This window comes from Solanum verrucosum, unplaced genomic scaffold (assembly GCF_900185275.1).
Source record: "Solanum verrucosum unplaced genomic scaffold, falcon-dt-bn FXZP01000199.1, whole genome shotgun sequence".
Taxonomy (NCBI): domain Eukaryota; kingdom Viridiplantae; phylum Streptophyta; class Magnoliopsida; order Solanales; family Solanaceae; genus Solanum; species Solanum verrucosum.
In genome coordinates this window covers 1,596,513-1,617,435 of record NW_026020049.1, presented here as the reverse complement: position 1 = coordinate 1,617,435, position 20,923 = coordinate 1,596,513, and the positions used below count along the sequence as shown (strand labels likewise).

Here is a 20,923-nt window from a genome sequence, read left to right as displayed (position 1 = left end):
CGAGTGATGGTGTGTTTGCAAATTTCATTCTCACAAACAAAGGTCTACGCGGAATGCACATATGGAGATTCTTGCTTGCCCTATTGTTACTCATGTGGTTATTTCATCCTTCCTGATATTCTTATATTGGTTTTAATTTGGATAATCAAACGGTAGAAAAAAGAAAACTCCAAAGATGTGGAAAAGGTATGCACCAGTAAATCAAGACTCATCAATTAATTTCTTATCACAAGATTCAACGACCAACAAATAATTTTGATGAATCCAATTTGAATTGGTGAGGGAGGTTGTACAAAGGCCATAAAGGTTGTGGATTTGGCTATGGCAATCCAAGTCAAAAAAACTACGGTGACTTAAGTGTTTTACTTAGAGCCCCTGTTTGGAATTGCTATGGGAACGCCATAAGTGCTTTTTTGAGAAAAAAAAATACTTATTTTGATAAATTAAGTGTTTGGCAAATGCTTAAAATTGTTTTTAAATGGAAGCAAAAGCAGATTTTCTGTTGTTGGGAAGAAGTTATTAAGAAACAGAAGCAGCAGAAATAGAAAAAAAAAATTAATACTAAAATATCTCTTACATCTATACATATTTATCAATATATCCCTTATTAATTAATTAACATATCTCATAAGTTTGGTTGATTTTTATTCAAGAATTTTATTTTTTATTTTTATATAATAATTTTTTTATTTTATTTGTGTTTATATTATTATTTATATATTATATTGTACATATTACTTTATGTATTATTTTACAAAATTAGAAATAAAAGTAACAACGATATTTTCGTAGGATTAGAAAAGAGAAAAAAATAACAATTAAAGATTTAGACTCTCCAAAAAAAAAAGTAACAAATAACAAAAAAAAAAATTCTTAATTTTCATATTATTTTATTTTAATTTGATTTTTTTAAAACTTCAAAGTATTATAACAAAAAAATGATAATAGCTAAGATTGAATCCAAAAAAATAGGTAACAAATAACAAAAAGATTCCCCTATTCAATATTTTTCAACAATATTTATATACGTATAATATTGATTGAAAATTTGAATATGTACATTTTAATTAATTAAATTAAAAATGTAATTAAAGTTTCTGTATTAAATGTTTAAAATAGTTTCTCTTTATAAAATAATCCTATTATTAAAAGCACATTGATACTTGTCATTTTTAGTAATTTGACTCTCAAAAGCACTTTTTAAAGAAAACTAACCAAACACAAATTGATTATCAAAAGCACTTTTCAAATGAATTTGTCAAACACAAATTGTTTTTTTTTCTTTCGAAAAGAACTTTTCTAAAAAAACTATTTTAAAAGAACGCTTCTAAAAATAAGTAGTTTTTAGCAGTAATGTCAAACAGACTCTTAAATTAGAATTAGTAATTACGGTAACTTGTTGGTTTAAAGAGTCCCAATTTGAATAAGAATGAAATGCATACTCCCTCCGTCCCAATTTATATGCCACTTTTCGGATTTCAAGATTCAAACAAAGTCTATGTTTGACCCTAAATTTTTCCTATATCTTTTAATTAGTTTGAATTGTCAATTATTGTGACTTGTAGTACTTTACGTAGTTTAAAAATATATAAATTTCATTTCAAAAATTTGAAGATTCCACGCACAAATTTTTGGTCAAACTTAAGTTGTTTGACTCTCGAAAAACGAAAAGTGTCACATAAATTAGGACAGAGAAAGTATTTTATTGTACCTTCACTTTATTTTTAGAGTTTAACTAATACCACCATCCTTAGAAACTTTATTTTACACAAGTATATAAGTTTAATAGATAATAGGCTAAGAGTTAATTACCACAATATTTTCTTAAATTACTTCCTTGATTACTTACTAGTTATTCTACAGAGAATGTAGAATCATACTTGGAAAAAAAAAGTAGTTTTTGATCTCAATTTATGTGATGATGTTTGGATTTTAATAACTAAACGAGTTCTCTTTATTCTAATTGTTTATGTGCATGTTAAATATTTTTAATTATTAATTATTATAACTTATACTAAAAAAATTCATAATTTTTAAATATATAAGTTTTATTTCAAAAAATTAACAAATATAATACTAATTACATAATCAAATTTAAAAGAAAATGAATTTTACGAAATGAAAAGTATCAAAAAAAATTGAAACATTAAAAATACTATATTATAGAATAGTGATAGTGATTGTTTATGTTTTATTTTGATGATTGCTTTGAAGGTTGATACTGCTAATTGATTCAAATTTCAAGGGATCCTATAATTCAAATTCGATGGTAGAGTAGAAATTGACATGTATAAAAACAATATATTATCCTTCCTGATTTTGGTAAAAAAGTCACAATGCTAAAAATAAAATGGTAGAGTAAATATAAAGTCCTAGTTACCTTCTACAACTATTATTCTTATTTTTAATTTGAATATAAAAATAATTAAAACTTATCTATAATAGGTTTAAAGTACGTGCTTGCGTAGAAAAATAATTTTCACGAGGTTGGTACTAGCATTATCGTTCCAATTTTATCGGATGTCCACGAAGGAACGTTAACGTTATACCCTTGTTCGATACTAATATTTTGGCTTTGAAAAGTGTTCGATATTATGAAGCCAGCCAACACTTGAAATCACACCTTCAAGTAAGTTGTTTCTTTTGAGTTTGAGTTTTGAAATTCCTTAGTTTAATTTATCTGGGGTAATTTTTTATTTTTTTTAATGTGTTAGTTAATTTTGTAGCCGCAAATCACAATTTTATGATATGCTTCGATTAAAATTCATAGTATCTAAATAGATGTATGTGGAGATTTTGATATGTAGATAAAGTGGCACCCGAAATACACAAATAAGTCTCGGGTGTCATGATTTAGTGCTGCATTTGGAGCGTTCTTCCGCGCCCTGAGTCCGAGTTAAGATCCTTGGAAAGCACTAAGATTGTTTTCCCCTGCATCTTCTTGGCCTCAGCTAATTAGGGTGTCTAACATATCGGGCTGATTTGGAACTGGATCGGACCGAACTGATTTTCATCAGGACCAGTCCTGCCCGTATAGAGGGGCAGGGTTGGGCTGGTTCTACAATAGATTAGCCTGCACGGATCCATTTGGGGTGCCGATGGATTGCGACCGGTAAACCTAGTAATCGGCCCGGGCTGGTTTGGTCCGCGTAATGCTAACTTTAAGTTAGCATATTTTACCAGTATTAATTAATTAAAAATACTAAATTTTATTTAAGTTTAAGAATATTATTTTAAAATAAATTGGACCAGCCTGGTCTAGTCCTCATAGGCCTAAATAAACTCGAATTAACCCATCTTGGTGGAAACTCGTCTCCCCAACCCATACCCAAGACCTATGGTTATCAAAATGTACTCAAATATAGGTAATTTGCCTCAAAATTTTATAGATTGGACTCGAGATAATTTAAATTGGGTCAAACTCAACTTATTGTAGTCTTAACTCATTTTAAAATGATCTTCAATTGAGTTTAATTTAATCTCCAATTCAACCTGTCTTAAGACACTTTATTTGCATTGGTGCAGTAAATTGATTGGTTAATGACCCGCCTAATAGCTAGTAGGGTTGAAATATGGGTCAAAACTCAACCTGCATAATACTTAGTTTTAAATGCTTTATTTGTTCTCTTATTTTTTAGTACCTAATAAAGTTAGGAGAAACAAACATTCCTACCACATATATTAATTCAATCTATAGTTTGAAATAATTACATATTATCTCACCAATTTATAATTTTGTACAGATTTCAAATCAGATACATTACTCCTTCAAATTTCCCCCTTCGCTCTATTTCTTTCTTTCATCTCTCTACTCCCCACCCCCCACCCCCCACCCCTCTTCCTTTCTTCTCTCTCCCCCTCTCTTTTGCTCTCTTCCCCTCCCCTCTCTGTATGCACGGATTCACTGATGAATATAGAAGTGCATCTTTTTTGTATAAGATACATTGTAAAATATATATACAAAGGGAGAGAGACTAGTAAGAGAGTCAACATGCATTTATGATACCAAATATGTTCTGCCATACAAATACACAGGTAGAGAGGTGTTTGATACCAAATATATTTTGAAATACAGAGAGGCGAGGGAGAGAGGCACAACAGGGCGGAGCTACATTATACTAGGAGTGGCCACGCGGACACCCTTCGTTGTAAAAATTACACCATATATATAAGTAAAATGTTACTTAAAATAATAAAATAAGACAATTTGAACACTCTTAAAACCACAAAGTTGTGTAGCCTAGTGGTTCCAGATGCTCAGGAAAGATGAGGCTGAGCGATCAACATGTGCGCAAGTTTGATTCCCCGTTCAAACTAATATTATCTTTCAAAATAATTTTTAATTAGAGACCTACAACTTAAAAGTTTGAAAGAAAAACAAAATTAGTAGCCAATTGGATTTTTGATTGATTTGACTTTTTTTCTGTTCATTAAAATTTTAAATAAAATCTCAAAGTAATATTTAATTTAATGTTAATAAGCAAATTCTATTTATTTTTACTATAAAGCTACTATTGATTCTAGTCTATATTTTTTTCATGTCTAGTTGTTACTGTTATCCTCACCAGAGGTTGGTAAAAGTGATTTCACTCTAAGCTGAATTTTCTTTTTTTCTTTTCTTTCTCTATGTGTTCACTTCCGATTAAATTAAGCATAAACATTGAAATTAAATATTATGTAGTTTGTTTTTTTTTTAAATTACATTTAAAAAAATAATTAATAATATTACGTAGTTTGATTTACAAAAATATAGTGGACTTATTCGTCAATTTTTCTTTTACCTATGCGATTTATGGGCACCTTTCGTGAAATTTCTAGGTCCATCACTGAGAGTCTGTGTATTCTAGATACATGCAAATCACTAATGAATATAGTGTATCTAGAACAATTTACACCGTACCTGTATTTGGAAAGAAAAAGGTATGGAAGTCAATTTTCTAAATTGATGTGAACTACGTAATTAGAACCTAAACTAGTGGATTTTGTGTTGTTTGTTCATAAAATTATTATTTATCTTTATTATGGCTATATATAATATATCAAATAAAAAGATATATTTTCGAAAATATTTCTCATGGATCAATTTAGGTCATATATCAACCCAAATTTTGGGATCAAATGGATTGGATTAGGCTAATAATGAGCGGGTAATTAATCAGTCCTAACTTGAGAATCTCTGCTCTCCTTTAGCATCAATGTGAGTTTCGTTACTCTCCTTCATTGCTTGTTATGTGGTATCCTTTGCTGTTACTCTTTTTTTTTGTTTGATTCGTACATTCATAATGCCTTGATTTGTCAGATGTTAATAATCATGTAAAGTAGTATTTGTTTTTATAGTAGAATTGTTTTTTTCTAGTAAGGGTTTTAAGTTGTGCATACTTTATAAATTGTAGATGTCTGTGTTAGCGGAAACGAGTCCCTCAGAGATGTTAGGGAAGAAGAAACTTCATCAGATGGTTGATACTAAATCTCCCTCCACATTTAAGCGCCTAAAAGTTGATGCTACCCGCAATTTTCCTGAAAATTGTGGTCCATTTGTACATGAAAACTACGGAACCAGAGAGATCTACCCGGAATTTCCATCAGCTACCAAGCTTGTAAAAGTCAATGCTACAAGGAATTTTCCTGAGAAATGTGGCCCATGTGTTCTTCAAAAGAAGAATGGACGCGACACTCAATGCTCCGCTAATGCTGAGATCGAAAGTTGTTCTGAAGTTGAAATGAATGTGGTTGAGTTAGGTGAAAGTGTTTTTGTGCCAAAAGATAGGCAATTTGATTTGGCTGCAGCTGGTGCGTGTGAAAAAGAGGGCGATGATTCGAGTCATTTGAATACCTCATGTCAACCTACTACTAATGGAAATCATGTATTGAAGACGAAAGAAGAAAATCTTATGTATGATGACTCAACTCAATTGAATGAAGTCTTGGTAAATCAGGTTCTCCAAAAGCCGTCAACTGATACAGGTAATACATGTGATTGGTTTATAAAAGGCGATCCTATTGAAAATGGACCAGAATTGCCTGCTATTGTGTCACAAGAAAATCTAATTGACGGTCGAAATGATGAACGTAGTAAGGAAACAAACAAGAGAGTTCAGTACAAAGAAGTTGCTGACGATGAATCCAGGAGACAGGTAGATAGTTCATCCTGCTCCGAGTCGAACTCACAAAAATCAGGTCACAAGACCCCAAGTGCCGGTAAGAAAGGGGGAAAGGGTGAGATCGTGCAGGAAGAAGCAGTGAAGTGTCCCGAACCCCTACACACGTGCAAGGTTATTTTTGAAGATGAATCTGTGGTCATGAAGAAGCAAATAAATCTCGGAGTTTCTCAAGAAGATTTAAGGAATTCTGATGTATTGTGTGGTGCTTCTGGTAATGGATTGTTAACTGATTATGAACATATTCAGAAAGTGAAAGAAGTCAAAGAGACTCTGAAACTTTTTGATGACGTATATACTAAACTTTTGCAAGAAGATAAAGCAGAGAAACATGAAGGACGGTCCAAAAGAAGAATCCATATAGAGGCAGCAATGAATTTGAAAAAACAGAAAAAGTGGGTAAATTGTGAGTGGACTTTTGGACATGTTCCTGGAGTTCAAATTGGGGATCAATTCAGGTTCAGGGCAGAACTTGTTGCGATCGGACTACATCACCAATTTATTAAGGGTATCAATTATGTGACTATAGGCAGAAAAGATGTTGCATCTAGCATTGTTGATTCTCGTCGGTACGACAACGAGGCCATATCTTCTGAAACATTCATTTATGTAGGTCAAGGCGGAAATCCAAAGGTATCTCTTAATGGAAGAGTGGAAGATCAAAAGCTTGAAGGGAGTAATCTTGCCTTGAAGAACTCCATGGACTTGGGATATCCGGTGAGGGTTATTTGTAGTCGACAAAGACTGAATGGTAAAAAGAGTGATATAAGATACATTTACGACGGGCTCTACACCGTGACCAAGTGTTGGGAAGAAAGAGCTCCAACTGAAAAATACATTTTCAAGTTTGAACTGAAAAGAAATCTTGACCAACCAAAACTTACTCGTGAACTAGTGTCACGGCCAGCAAAGTTAGTCAAGGTAACTCATTCTTGTGTTAATAAGGCAACAAAATCTGTTATGCAGTCAGAGTTTGTTGTGGACTATGATGTTTCGCAAGGAAAAGAGAAGATACCGATCCGTGTTGTCAATGCAATAGATGATGAGAGACTCCCACCATTTACTTACATTACCAACATGCAATATCCAGATTGGTATTATATCTCTAGGCCTCAAGGTTGCAATTGCACAAGTGGATGCTCGGATTCCGAGCAATGCTCTTGTGCTTCTAGGAACGGAGGTGAGATTCCATTCAACACAAGAGGCTCTATTGTTAGAGCACAACCTCTTGTTTATGAGTGTGGTCCATCTTGCAAATGTCCCCCTTCTTGCAAAAATAGAGTTAGCCAACATGGACCTCGATACCATTTGGAGGTTTTCAAGACCGAATCGAGAGGATGGGGTTTGAGGTCACGAGATCATGTATCATCCGGAAGTTTTATATGTGAATATGTTGGGGAGTTGCTTGATGAAAAGGAAGCTGAAAATAGAATAGATCATGATGAGTACTTGTTTGATATTGGCAACTATGATGAAGAAATCCCCAAAAGGAATGTTGTGCATAATAATAACCTTAAAGTTGAGTCAAATTCTTTGATGAGGAAGGATGAAGATGGCTTTACCCTTGATGCGTTAAGATATGGGAATGTTGGAAGATTTATCAACCATAGTTGCTCACCAAACCTTTATGCTCAGAATGTCATGTATTACCATGGTGATAAGAGAGTACCGCACATTATGTTTTTCGCTTCTGAGAGTATTGCTCCATTAGAGGAGCTTACTTATCACTACAACTACCATATTGACCATGTTTATGATAAAAATGGTGATGTGAAGAGAAAGAATTGTAGATGTGGCTCCCGTAAGTGCGAAGGGAGAATGTACTGAAGAACTACTCATGTAAGACTATTCTTCTTGACATGATATTCGAAGTATGATATTTATTATCCTTGTGCACTTGTCATTTCAACAATTTGATCCCTTGTTTTTCCATTTATGTTTAATTGTGTAAACTTTGATCTCTTGTAACATTCATTATACTTAATTTCCTACTTTTTATGACATTTGTTTGGTCTTAGATCAAATGGTTGTATAACCACATGAGGGAGTTAATACTTATTCGGCCTCTTAGTTTTAGACCAAAATCCTTAGAAGAGACATTTGTCTAAACTGCAAATGTTTATTTTTCTATCAAGTAGGTGAACTTTGTATACAATTGCAATTGATAAGTAAAATTCTTCATTGAATCATGATATGATTGTTCAGTTAATGTTTTTTTCTGATTCTCTTCAGTCTTTGTCATGTATGATTATGGTTGTCTGAATCTATCGAGTGATTTGTTTAATCTTGTTTCTACAGCCTGAAATTTTGAACTACTTATCAGCGGATGATTTTTTTCGTGGACTAGTAGCAACGAATACCAGCTTGTCACATGTTGTATTAAGGAACTGAATTTTTCTAGTTCAGCTTTCATGGAGTTCAGCTTTAGCTCTTGTTGGTAATTGAACTCAATTGTTTTCTAACTAGATTTTCGGCTTATTCTATTTTGAAAAGTTTGGACAGCTATTACTTTCAGTTCCTTATTTCGTGCATCAAGCTCTTGAACAGAAGAGAAAATGACAGTTCTTTTGCAAGCATTTGCTTTGCTGCTTTTGTTTTCTAGACCTTTTTTTTTTCTAGCATCTCTGTATAAATTTAGTGTAGTTTACAATTTATTCGTTAGGTGTTGTTTGGTATGCTATTATAGTCTTGAGATTAAATTGTTTGACAAATTTATCCCATCTCTGGGGTTGGGATAAAATAATCCCTAGTTTGATGGGATAAGGTGGGATATCTAGGATTAAGTTTGAGATTATATTTATACTGTGTTTCATTGACGGATAAATTTACATAGTATAATGTAATCCTATACTTAATTCTGGGATATCCCATCAAGTTTCATAAAGTGGAGTATCTTTCTTAAAGGAACAAATTTATTAGCGAAAGTTTCTCCTCTCCCCTCCCCTCCCCTCCCCTCCTCACCTCTCCTCTAAGTGATTACACACACCACACGTCTTATAAACAGAGTCAAGCACGTAATGCACATTTACTTGTTTCTCGTTCTGGCATTCTTCACTCTATTCCTTGTTCTTGGGTCCCATGGAACCTCTATTAATAGTCATGTTAGCTTTCTTTCAGCTTGCATTTACATAGAAAGATCATGGTGTTCTTCCAACATATATAATGAAGGAGTTCAACTAATTATATGCAGGATTGAAGCAACTGAATTCAATCTCTAAACTCCATAACATAAGATAACGAGATAAGTCGAGTTTTCAGTGATAGTAATTGTGAATGAGCAAACTTCTATTAACTGCCTAAGCAAAAAAGATTTGTGGTAAAATTGACTGCTTGAGCAAAAAGATTGTATAACTTACATCAGAAAAGTGGCTACATATGTTGACAAAACAGTAAAAGATGGTTTCAGGATCTATAAAGTTTTCCAGACAGAACAAATCAACAAAACTATAACTATAATGTTTACACTTTAATTTTGAGTCTGCTTTGACAAACAAGTTCATTAGCATTTTTTTGGTATAAATCTAACTCAATTGTTACACTAACTGTCATAAGTGGCACCCATACTAAACAATCTGGTGGAAGAACCAAGTCTAACCCGAAACCAACCCAATATTATTTAAAAGAAAACAATTCATCATAGATAAGGTAAAACAGTTTAGTTGGCTAGAGAATTGACTCCCCATAAACTCAACCCAATAGCCAAAACATCTAAATGCGGAAATAAACCCCTAAGATCTAAGAGTCACCATATCAAAACTCTAAAACAGTCAAATTAGGGATGCAACACCGAAAGCTAAACATAAACTAAAGTTTGTAGTCTGTGTCCGAACAAATAGACAAGAAAGTGTAGAAGAATTCATGGGAGTCTGAACGACAAAGCTCACCCTAGGACTCGAAATCAAATGTCTCTCAACTGAGGTCTCGGATAAGCCGCTGGAAGATTCGTTACACCAACAAGAAAGAAACAAGTGCAGTAGCAGTACACAAATCACTGTGTACGGGTGGGATCACGCAGCCAATCCAATATATGAATGAAAAAAGTTCACCACCAAATAGTAACACAGAACAATGCAGAATATAGCAACAATTATCAACCACACATAGACTCCAGTCACATGCCATAAAGCAACAATACATGAATCAACCAATGCATAAAACATGTCTCGATCACATGATCAAAATGCAAATGTTCGGTGCTCTCATGAAATCTCAAACACATACATGGTCCTCTCACTAAACTCAAACCAAACTGTCAGTATCATACCAGGTGTGGTATCCAAGCTAACTGTATATAATCATATCAAGCATGTTATCCGATCCAACTGTAACACCCCAGAAAATTTTTGAACTAAGACTCGAACCGTTCTTTTAGTGAGTGAGATTTTACCAAGAAATTAAAATTTCTTAAGTGTTAAGGTCACTAGATGTAGCACCTTGAGTTCCAAGAAGAACTAAAGAGAGTTCATTCAAGTCATTCCTAAGTTTTTCTTAAGTTTTGGGTCAACTTCAAACGACCATAACTCCTAGTACAAGATGATTTAGGTGAGCTTCAAGATAGAAAATTAAAGCCCTTCGAGTCCTCTTTCCAACGCCACCGAGTTTGCTCAATTCCGAGCTCTGAGTAAAAAGTTATGACTGATTTACTAACGACGCGCAAACCTGGCAGCAGCTCCGCGACGCGGAGCCAATACGGTCTGTTCTAAGTGGCTAAATTGTTGTTCACAGCACCAGCTAATTCCAATCAAGGCTGCATGAGGTTCACTAAAATTGTTAGTGCAGAAGTGGGTTGGATAAGCAAATGCCATGATCATCTCCCCAATTCTGTTCCTCACAATTCCCCCAGCTCCAGCTTTGTTTTGGTTGATCATATAACTTCCATCTGTATTAATCTTCCAGGTATCAAGGTTAGGTCTAGTCCAGTAAACCATTAAGCTACATATAGTAGTTTTTTTATTTTGTACTACTTGACATAGTTTTCCCAGTCTCATCTCCATTCCATTTTGTAGAATTTCTTTCCCATTGAAATTTTAGCTTGGTAGTTGATTCTGTGACAGATGCTGTCAATGGAAATGACCTTCTGTTCATGATTCCTAGTACATCTTGCCTTCCAGCATACGATGTTGGGAGTAATTTGAAGAAGGAAGTGGTGTGCTTTGGATGTTAGCATATGTTAATTTATAACTGTAGTTTCCTTTGTAACTTAGCAAATAAGTCAAGAATGACTAATTAGTGACTTTATGTTGTATTTGACAGATATTGGAATTCCTAATGAGATTAACAAGATATTGAGGATCTATACATGAAAGAGTATGCATCAATTTATCGAGTCATTGACAAAGATGAAGCTTCCATTGGACATTGAAAATGGGACAACAAGTTTGATAATTCGAGGTTAGCTGATACACCGTCTGATAATTGTTAATTTGTTACTGAAACAACCGAGATCTTATTGGTTTGCTAACGGATTAGTACATTTGAAAACTAATATTCTATAGGTCAAACTGTTAAGCAAAATTATCCGCCCGACAAGCAGCCCTAGAGCTGCCCTGCCAAAAAGTGTCAATTTTGGTGCCAGTTTCGGACAGTGAAGTAGAGTGGGATGAAGGCGGCATGTGGTGAATGCGCTCAGAAGTAATTTTCACAGCTCAGATTTCAGTACATGAGTGACAAAATTTAGTCACTAATTAACTAGTCTTTTACAATTTATGTTGGCCCTTGTACAATTAAAAGTCTTGAAAATCATTCAAATATCTACAATATTTTATGTAAGTTTGATGTGAGAACTTTCTCTTAAAATGATACTAACAAAGATGAAATAATCTAAAACTGCAGTAATATACTACAAACAGCATAAGCAAGTCCTTAAATACATTGATAAAAACTAAATAATGTGCCAGATATGCTAGCAGCATGTAATGTCATATACAAGAATTCTTACTCAGGTACAGATATATATTCTGTCAGAAACATATTTACTTAGTCTCAACTCATAAATATCTACACTTTATCAGATTCATGAACTCCTATTCAAATACATGTGTATATATATATTATGAGATGCATATATACTTATCAGATATATTGATAAAACTAGATACATATAATCTTAACTCGGTAATGTATATACACATCAACAATGTGTCAGATACATGCGTAAATCTCCACTTATTGTTTCCACAAACAATTGTTTTTTTGACAAAAAAACTTCCATAACTTTTTACCTTTATGCAAACTTTAGAATAGACATAATACATAAATATGATGGGATAAGACACAAGTATCTCCTTAGACTATGACCGAAATTTCAGAGACACATCTTAACAAAATTAAGGTCCTATTACCCCTGAACTTATTTTTTTGTAATTGTGTGCACCTTTTAGCTTACGTGGCATACTCCGTGACTCTACGAAATTGAGGCGCATGGGAGATATTTGGATGTCACATAAGCCAAAAAGGTGTACAAAATTACAAAAAAAATGGATTCAGGAGGTAATAGGACCTTAGTTTAGTTAAGGTGTGTCTCTGGGATTTCGGTCATAGTCTAGGGATACTTGTACCTTTTTCCTAAATATGATTTTTAACTTGGCTTCAACTGGTATCCATGTCCTTCAACTTTGGGAATGCACAAGTAGACACTTAACTTTGTATAAATTAAACAATTAGACACATATCCTACATGACATAATACACATAGGACGTCACATAGGACAAAAATTGTCATGTAGGATGTCACGTGGGTCAAATATATCTATTTATTTAATTTTATACAAATTTAAGTGTTTATTAGTGCACACTCAAAGTTAGAGGGCGTAAATGTCAACTGAAGTCAAGTAAAAAGACATATTTATATATTATGCCTTTAGAATATCCTCCACCTCGTCGTTAGTGACATTAAAAATCACAACCCATCCACCATAGAAAATAGTCAGCACTGCAATCTTCATGTCATTTTTTGAGCAACAATAAGCCTCGACATAAGACTAAAAACGATCAACAAAGGGTAATTCTCCCAAGGCGTTAAAGGATCTAAAAGGCTCGTGCATTTTGATGCTGCTACGGCATTCACTAATCCAATAGAATCAATCTTCAAAACTATACTATCAATATGCATATATATGCGCATATAAACGAATATATGTAACAAATTAGTGAAAGGAGAGAACAAAAGTAGTACTGGACGTTTTCTTCATGTTGAAAGTGCAGTAATGGAGGTGGGTTTATCAGACGTCTGAGGGAGAAGTACGAGAGAATGATGAATAAAATGTAGGAGGGGAAATTTAGGAGAGAGAGTGAGTGCATAAATTATGAAAAATATTAAGTGGGTGGTTCTATTTTTAGATTATTTTTGAAGAATGATGTATCTCAATATATCTAACATAAAAAATTATACAAATTCTTAATTAATAAAAATATATGTAATTATTTGAAAGTATAAAATAGACTTGATATATATGGTATGAATGTATATCTAATAAGGTAGTTTTTTGATTGGTAATGGTAACTTTGTGTATAACTTAGAAGAAACCCAATTTGAAAAGGAATCGAATGCATACCTTATATTTACGTTCAGTTTAATTAGTATAAAGAGGAACTTTGGTATATTGGCATACCCTTGACCCTTGTTTCATACTATATTTTTGTGGTTCATGGCAACCTTTTGTGTTATGGGGTTTTTTGGCTTGAAAGCGTTTGGATCTTATGAAGCCAACATTTGAAATCACACTTCAGTAAGTTGTTTCTTTTCTTTGATGTTTTGAAATTCTTTAGTTTAATCTCCCTGGTGTAAGTTTTTTTTTTTCTTTATGGTGTTGATTGACTTTGTATCTAGAATTTTATGATGGGTTTAACTTTTATATATATATAAGTTTTGGGTTTCATGATTTCGTGTTGCGTCTGAAACGTTCTGTCCCATCCGGAGTCTGAGTTTGGATCCTTGGGGAGCACCATGATGGTTTCCCTTGCATCTTCTTGTCTTTTCCCCTTTTCCATGATTGTATGAGGCCTCACCTAAGAGTGTCTAATGTGTGGGCTGATCCAGGATCAGTTGTTTCCGTCAAGATTAGACTGGTCCATGTAGAGGGGCAGGGTTGGGTTAGGTTATACAATAAATCAGACCCACATAAATACTTTTGGGGTGTCGGACGATCTGGTAAAGTCCCATCAGATATAGAATCGGTTAATCGACTCAGACCTATTGGGCTCGGTTCAACAATAACCTTAGGTTAGTAAAAAAATTTACGGGTATAACTCATAGAAATTCCACTAGTTTAGGAGCCAATTACTTACATACACGCAGTATTATGAATCTTAGCAGAATTTGGTGCGTCCAGATACATGTGTCTTGGGATACACGAGGTTAAAATTAGGTTGTTCTAGATATATTATATCTAACTAGATTCGCATGTACCTAGGATACATAGACAAATCTCGCTTGCCTCTCTCACCTCCCTCCCAACTCGCTCACTACTCTCGTCACTCTACTATGTATCTAGTATCTTAGATACATGTAAATTACACTAGATATATACAAATACATGTATCTAGTTATATCTAGTGTGATTCTCATGTATCTGTGATTCTCATGTATCTGTGATACATAGACTAGACAATTCTCACTCCCTCCCTCATATTCTCGCTTGCCTCTCTCCTTATTATAGTGTATCTGGTAGCAAAAAAACATGTATCTAGGTGTATCTTACTTTAAATCTGGTATATAAAATTATTAACTTAGCGATATAAAACGTAATTATCTCAAACTATATGGAGAACTAGTAAATATGGTAGGAATATATGTGTAATTTAGTAGTTTCTCCTTTTTATATATATAAATATTAAAATACTTTAAAAAATAATTATTTTTAATAAATTTTTAAAAAATATTATTTTAATATAAATCCACCCAGTTCGATATAACCCAACCCCTCACGTGCCTAAATAAATCATAATTAACCTAGCTCGACTAGAACCGGTCTCCCCAACTCGTACCACAGACCAACTAGATTGATTTTTTCTTGAGTTGAACCAGTTCGGTAGAACCCAACCCCTCACAAGCCTAAATAAATATGACGTAACCCAATTCGATTGGACCTGGTCTCCTCAACCCGTACCCTAGACCATCCAGATTGGTTTTTTTCTTGAACTGAACTGATCCGGCCCGATCTGATAGAACTCGACCTCTCCCAGATCGGTTGGAACTAGTCTCCCCAACCATACTCCAGACCAGTCGGATTAAATTTTCCCTTAATTTAACTTATCCGACCCAACATGATAGAACCCGACCCGTCACAAGCCTAAGTAAATTTGAATTAACCCAGCTGGGTTGGAATCAACCCAGGTAGGTTGGAATTGGTCTCCCCAACCTATACCCTTACACTTTTAGCCTATGCTCGTTCGTGATTTATGTTTATTTGTAATTTTATTCAAGAATATAATTTAAATCAAGGTACAAAACTGAATAACCACAATCTTAAGATTTTGGATTCGTTACAACTAATTGCCCCATTACTCCCTTTTTATATGACATTATTTAGGTCAGTTTTAAAATGACATTTTACTAAATTTATTAGTAATAATTTGACTTTAAATTTCTTCTTTGTTTTTGATAACCGTGGTACGGTTAACTTGTGTATTATATGAAATATCGATCACCTCCCACTAAATTTTAAACTTCTCATTTATCCTTAATGAGATAGTTTGCAGCAATACATATACCTATGATTTATTTTAGACTACAAATTCTGAGAGTCTTTCTCTCATTCTTAAACTCCATGTCCAGTAAAAATATCTTTTTTTTGTTAGAGAATTGAGGTTGAATACATCAAATAGTCCATTAAACTTATCATATATTTCATTTAAAACGTTCCTATGAACTTCTGACTAAAATTTGGAAAAGAATTTATATGTGTTTTCAAGTGTCCTTGTGCAAATAAGTTAACCAATTAAATATGTCACCTCAGTTTATGATTATACAGATTAGCCTAAATAAGCCCTAAACTTTCCAATTGATGTTGATCTATATAATTAAAAGAGATAGTTTATGCGACTATAGAGGTGTTTGACAACACGTGCAAAAAATATATCCTAAATTTGAGGCAAAAATATTTAATAGAAACAGTTTATCATAGGTTAAATTGTTCAATTGAAAAAGTTCATGTTGAACCATCGAAATAAAATTAATGTGATTGTATGTGAATAATCAAGAGTTTAATTTTGTAACTTTGAGGCAGTAGGCCCTCTGTCAATTTATAGGTGGTAAATGGTCGGGTTGGATTAAATTTGAACGGGTCAAGATTAAGCTCGGATGATAAATGGGTGGGTAAATGACACCCCTAATAATTATTAGGGCTTAATTGTGGGTTAAAATTCAACTTGCTCAATTCTTATTACGTTTTAATTATTTTATTTATTCTTTTATAATTTTAAGTTACCTAATTAAATTATTATTCTTTTATATCATATAAAAAAAATGTCATTTCAAAAATATTTTGATAACATTTCTCATGAATAAAGTTAAATTATATATCAACTCAACTTTCGATGGGCTGAAATTACAGTTTTTTTTCCTTTTTTCTGTTCCCATCCGGAGTCCGCATTGGAGCCCCCACTAAATTCGAATCGCACACTGCAAGCCCATTTGGGGTGAACCTCCCAATAGATTTTTCTCCATACCCAAGTCTCAAATTCGAGACATCTGGTTAATGGTAAAGCAATCCCACAACCATGTTAATGACGAGTCATTAATCGGCCTTAACTTGAGTAATTTTTCCCTCCAACACTATTTTCCGTAGAAAAAGTTTAACTAAACTTTGAGTAATTAATCTTTTAATGCCTTCTACTTCGCCTAGTTTAAAGCGTTATAACGACCCACTAGTTTAAAGCGTTCCACTTCCCCTCTTTCTATGGCACTAATCTCCCTCCCAAATTCAAGTTAAAAAACTGACATTTTCGTAGGCTTTCAGAGTTCTGCACTCCTTTAAGGCTAATGTGAATGTGAGTTTCGTTATTCTTCTTCGTTCCTATTCTTTTTGCTTCTCGATTTGTGTTTCTTCTTGCTTTACTATAACGTTTTTAATTTTGGGTTCGATTCAATAATGCCTTATCTTGTTAGGTGTTAATAATCATGTTAATGTGTTTGTGTTATCGTAAAATTGTTCGATATTATACTGTAACCAGTAAAACTGGGGTTTTTTCTAGTAAGGGTTTTAAGTTGTGTGTACTTTATAAATTGTAGATGTCTGTGTTAGCAGAAATGAGTTCCTCAGAGATGTTAGAGAAGAAGAAACTTCATCAGATGGTTGATACTAAATCTCCCTCCACATTTAAGCGCCTAAAAGTTGATGCTACCCGCAATTTCCCTGAAAATTGTGGTTCATTTGTTTGTCAAAACAATGGAAGCAAAGAGATCTACCCGGAATTTCCATCCAATACCAAGCGTGTAAAAGTCAACTCTACGAGGAGTTTTCCGGAGAATTGTGGCCCCTGTGTTCCTAAAAAGAAGAATGGAAGTGATACTCAATGCTCTGTTGATTCTGAGATCAAAAGTTGTTCTGAAGTTGATATGAATGTGGTTGAGTCAGCTGAGCCTTTAAGTGCTTTTGTGCCAGTAGAGGCTGGTGATTCAAGTCATCAGAATACCTCATGTCAACCTATTAATGGAAATCAGCCTTTGAAGATGAAAGAAGAAAATCTTATGTATGATGAATCTACTCAACATCGTGAAGTCCAAAAGCCGTCAACTGATACAAGAAATACATGTGATTGGTTTATAAAAGACGAGCCTATTGAAAATGAACCAGAATTGCCTGCTATTGTTTCACAAGAAAATCTAATTCAAGGTCGAAATGAACCTAGTAAGGAAACAAGCAAGAGAGTTCATTTCGAAGAAGTTCCTGACAATGAATCCAGGAGTCGGGTAGACTATGTTGAAATTTGCATTTTATCCTGCTCCGAGTCGAACTCACTAAAATCAGGTCTCAAGACCCCAAGTGCCGGTAAGAAAGGGGGCAAGGGTGATATCGTGCAGGAAGAAGCAGTTAGGTGTCCAGAACCCCTACACAAGTGCAAGGTTATTTATGAAGATGAATCTATGGTCATGAAGAAGCAAATAGATCTCGGAGTATCTCAAGAAGATTTAAGAAATTCTGTTGTCATGTGTGATGTTTCAGGTAATGGATTGTTGACTGAACATGAACATATTCAGAAAGTGAAAGAAGTTAGAGAGACTCTGAAACTTTTTGATGACGAATATACTAAACTTTTGCTAGAAGATAGAGCAGAAAAACATGAAGGACGGTCCAAAAGAAGTATCCATATAGAGGCAGCAATGGCTTTGAAAAAACAGAAAAAGTGGGTAAATTGTGAGTGGACTTTTGGACATGTTCCTGGTGTGCAAATTGGGGATCAATTCAGGTTCAGGGCGGAACTTGTTATGATCGGACTACATCACCAATTTATTAAGGGTATCAATTATGTGACTATTGACAGAAAAGATGTTGCATCTAGCATTGTTGATTCTGGTCGGTATGACAATGAGGCCATATCTTCTGAAACATTTATTTATGTAGGTCAAGGCGGGAATCCAAAAGTATCTGTTAATGCAAGAGTGGAAGATCAAAAGCTTGAAGGGGGTAATCTTGCCTTGAAGAACTCCATGGACTTGGGATATCCGGTGAGGGTTATTTGTGGTCGACAAAGAGTGAATGGTGAAAAGAGTGATATAAGATACATTTACGATGGGCTCTACACCGTGACTAAGTGTTGGGAAGAAAGAGCCCCAACTGGAAAATACATTTTCAAGTTTGAATTGAAAAGAAATCTTGGCCAACCAAAACTTGCTTGTGAACTAATGTCACGGCCAGCAAAGTTAGTCAAGGTAAATCAATTTCGTGTCAACAAGGCAAAAAATTCTATTTTGCAGTCGGAGTTTGTTGTGGACTATGATGTCTCCCAAGGAAAAGAGAAGATACCAATCCCTGTTGTCAATGCAATAGATGATGAGAGACCCTCACTGTTCACTTACATTACCAACATGCAATATCCAGATTGGTACTATATCTCTAGGCCTCAAGGTTGCAATTGTACAAGTGGATGCTTGGATTCCGAGCAATGCTCTTGTGCTTCTAGGAATGGAGGTGAAATTCCATTCAACACAAGAGGCTCTATTGTTAGAGCACAACCTCTTGTTTATGAGTGTGGTCCATCTTGCAAATGTCCCCCTTCTTGCAAAAATAGAGTTAGCCAACATGGTCCTCGATACCATTTGGAGGTTTTCAAGACCGAATCGAGAGGATGGGGTTTGAGGTCACGAGATCATGTCACATGCGGTAGGTTTATATGTGAATATGTTGGGGAATTGCTTGATGAAAAGGAAGCTGAAAATAGAATAGGCCATGATGAGTACTTATTTGATATTGGCAATTATGATGAAGAAATCCCCAAAAGGAATGTTGCGCGTAATAATAACCTCAAAGTTGAGTCAAATTCTTTGATGAGGAAAGATGAAGATGGCCTTACCCTTGATGCGTTAAGATATGGAAATGTTGGAAGATTTATCAACCATAGTTGTTCACCAAACCTTTATGCTCAAAATGTCATGTATTACCATGGTGATAAGAGAGTACCTCACATAATGTTTTTCGCTTATGAGAGTATTGCTCCATTAGAGGAGCTTACTTATCACTACAACTACCATGTTGACCATGTTTCTGATAAAAATGGCGATATGAAGAGAAAGAATTGTAGATGTGGCTCTCGGAAGTGCGAGGGGAGAATGTACTGAAGAACTACTCACGTAAGACTATTCCTCTTGATATGATATTTGAAGTATATGTTTTATAATCTTTGTGCACTTGTCATTTCAACATTTTGATTCCCTTGTTATTCCATTTACGTTTAATTGTGCAAACTTTGATCTCTTGTAACATTCATTATGCTTAATTTCCTACTTTTTATGACATTTGTTGGTCTTGGATGTAGAATAACTTAAATGGTTGTATAACCACATGAGGGAGTTAAATACTTATTCGGCCTCTTAGTTTTAGACTTGCTGAAATAAGGCTTACTTATCACCCAGGCAGGACCAAAATCCTTAAAAGAAACATTTGTCTAAACTGCAAATGTATGTTTTCCTATCAAGTAGTGGACTTTGTACACGAATTCATAAGTATTCTTCACTGAATCACTATATGATTGTTCAGTTGCTGATTCTGTTCAGTTTCTTTCATGTATGTTTTTGGTTGTGCGACTCAATTGAGTGATTTGTTTAATCTTGTTTCTACAGCCTGAAATTTCGAACTACTTATCAGCGGATGAGTTTTTTTCGTGGACTTGTAGCAATGAATACCAGCTTGTCACATGGGTGTATCAAGGAACTGAAATTTTTCTAGTTCAGCTTTCATGGAGTTTAGCTTAGCTCTTGGTGTTGATAATTGAACTCAATTGTTTTGTAACTACATTTTCGGCTTACTGTATTTGCAATGTTTGAACAGCTATTACTTTCAGTTCCTTATTTCCTGCATCAAGCACTTGAACAAAAGAGAAAATGACACTTCTTTTGCCAGCATTTGCTTTGCAGCTATTGTTTTCTAGACGTTTTTTTTCTAGAATTTCTGAATAAATTGTGTAGCTTACAATTATTCATTAGGTATTGCTTGGTATGCTGACTAAATTATCCTGGGATTAAATCGTTGAGCTAATTTATCCCCTCTCTGGGGTGGGGATAAAATAATCCCAAGTTTGATGGAATAAGGTGGAAATATTCAAGATTA

The 20,923-nt window shown here is 34.2% G+C and overlaps 2 protein-coding genes across 2 annotated transcripts; both read left to right on the top strand.

The window, feature by feature from the left end:
- Window positions 1-5,393: 5,393 nt before the first annotated feature.
- LOC125823157 (histone-lysine N-methyltransferase, H3 lysine-9 specific SUVH6-like) lies at window positions 5,394-20,463 on the top strand. The gene is made up of 2 exons (XM_049502580.1): window positions 5,394-7,997; window positions 20,437-20,463. Exon 1 carries the CDS (start codon window positions 5,394-5,396, stop codon window positions 7,983-7,985), a length of 2,592 nt encoding a protein of 863 aa, XP_049358537.1. The 3' UTR covers window positions 7,986-7,997; window positions 20,437-20,463.
- Window positions 17,389-19,940, top strand: LOC125823159 (histone-lysine N-methyltransferase, H3 lysine-9 specific SUVH6-like). Its single transcript, XM_049502581.1, has one exon. It carries the CDS (start codon window positions 17,389-17,391, stop codon window positions 19,933-19,935), a length of 2,547 nt encoding a protein of 848 aa, XP_049358538.1. The 3' UTR covers window positions 19,936-19,940.
- Window positions 20,464-20,923: the final 460 nt, after the last annotated feature.

Bases quoted from the DNA above. Each gene is read 5' to 3' on its own strand.
- LOC125823157 (XM_049502580.1), top strand. From the start codon at position 5,394: ATGTCTGTGTTAGCGGAAACGAGTCCCTCAGAGATGTTAGGGAAGAAG.
- LOC125823159 (XM_049502581.1), top strand. From the start codon at position 17,389: ATGTCTGTGTTAGCAGAAATGAGTTCCTCAGAGATGTTAGAGAAGAAG.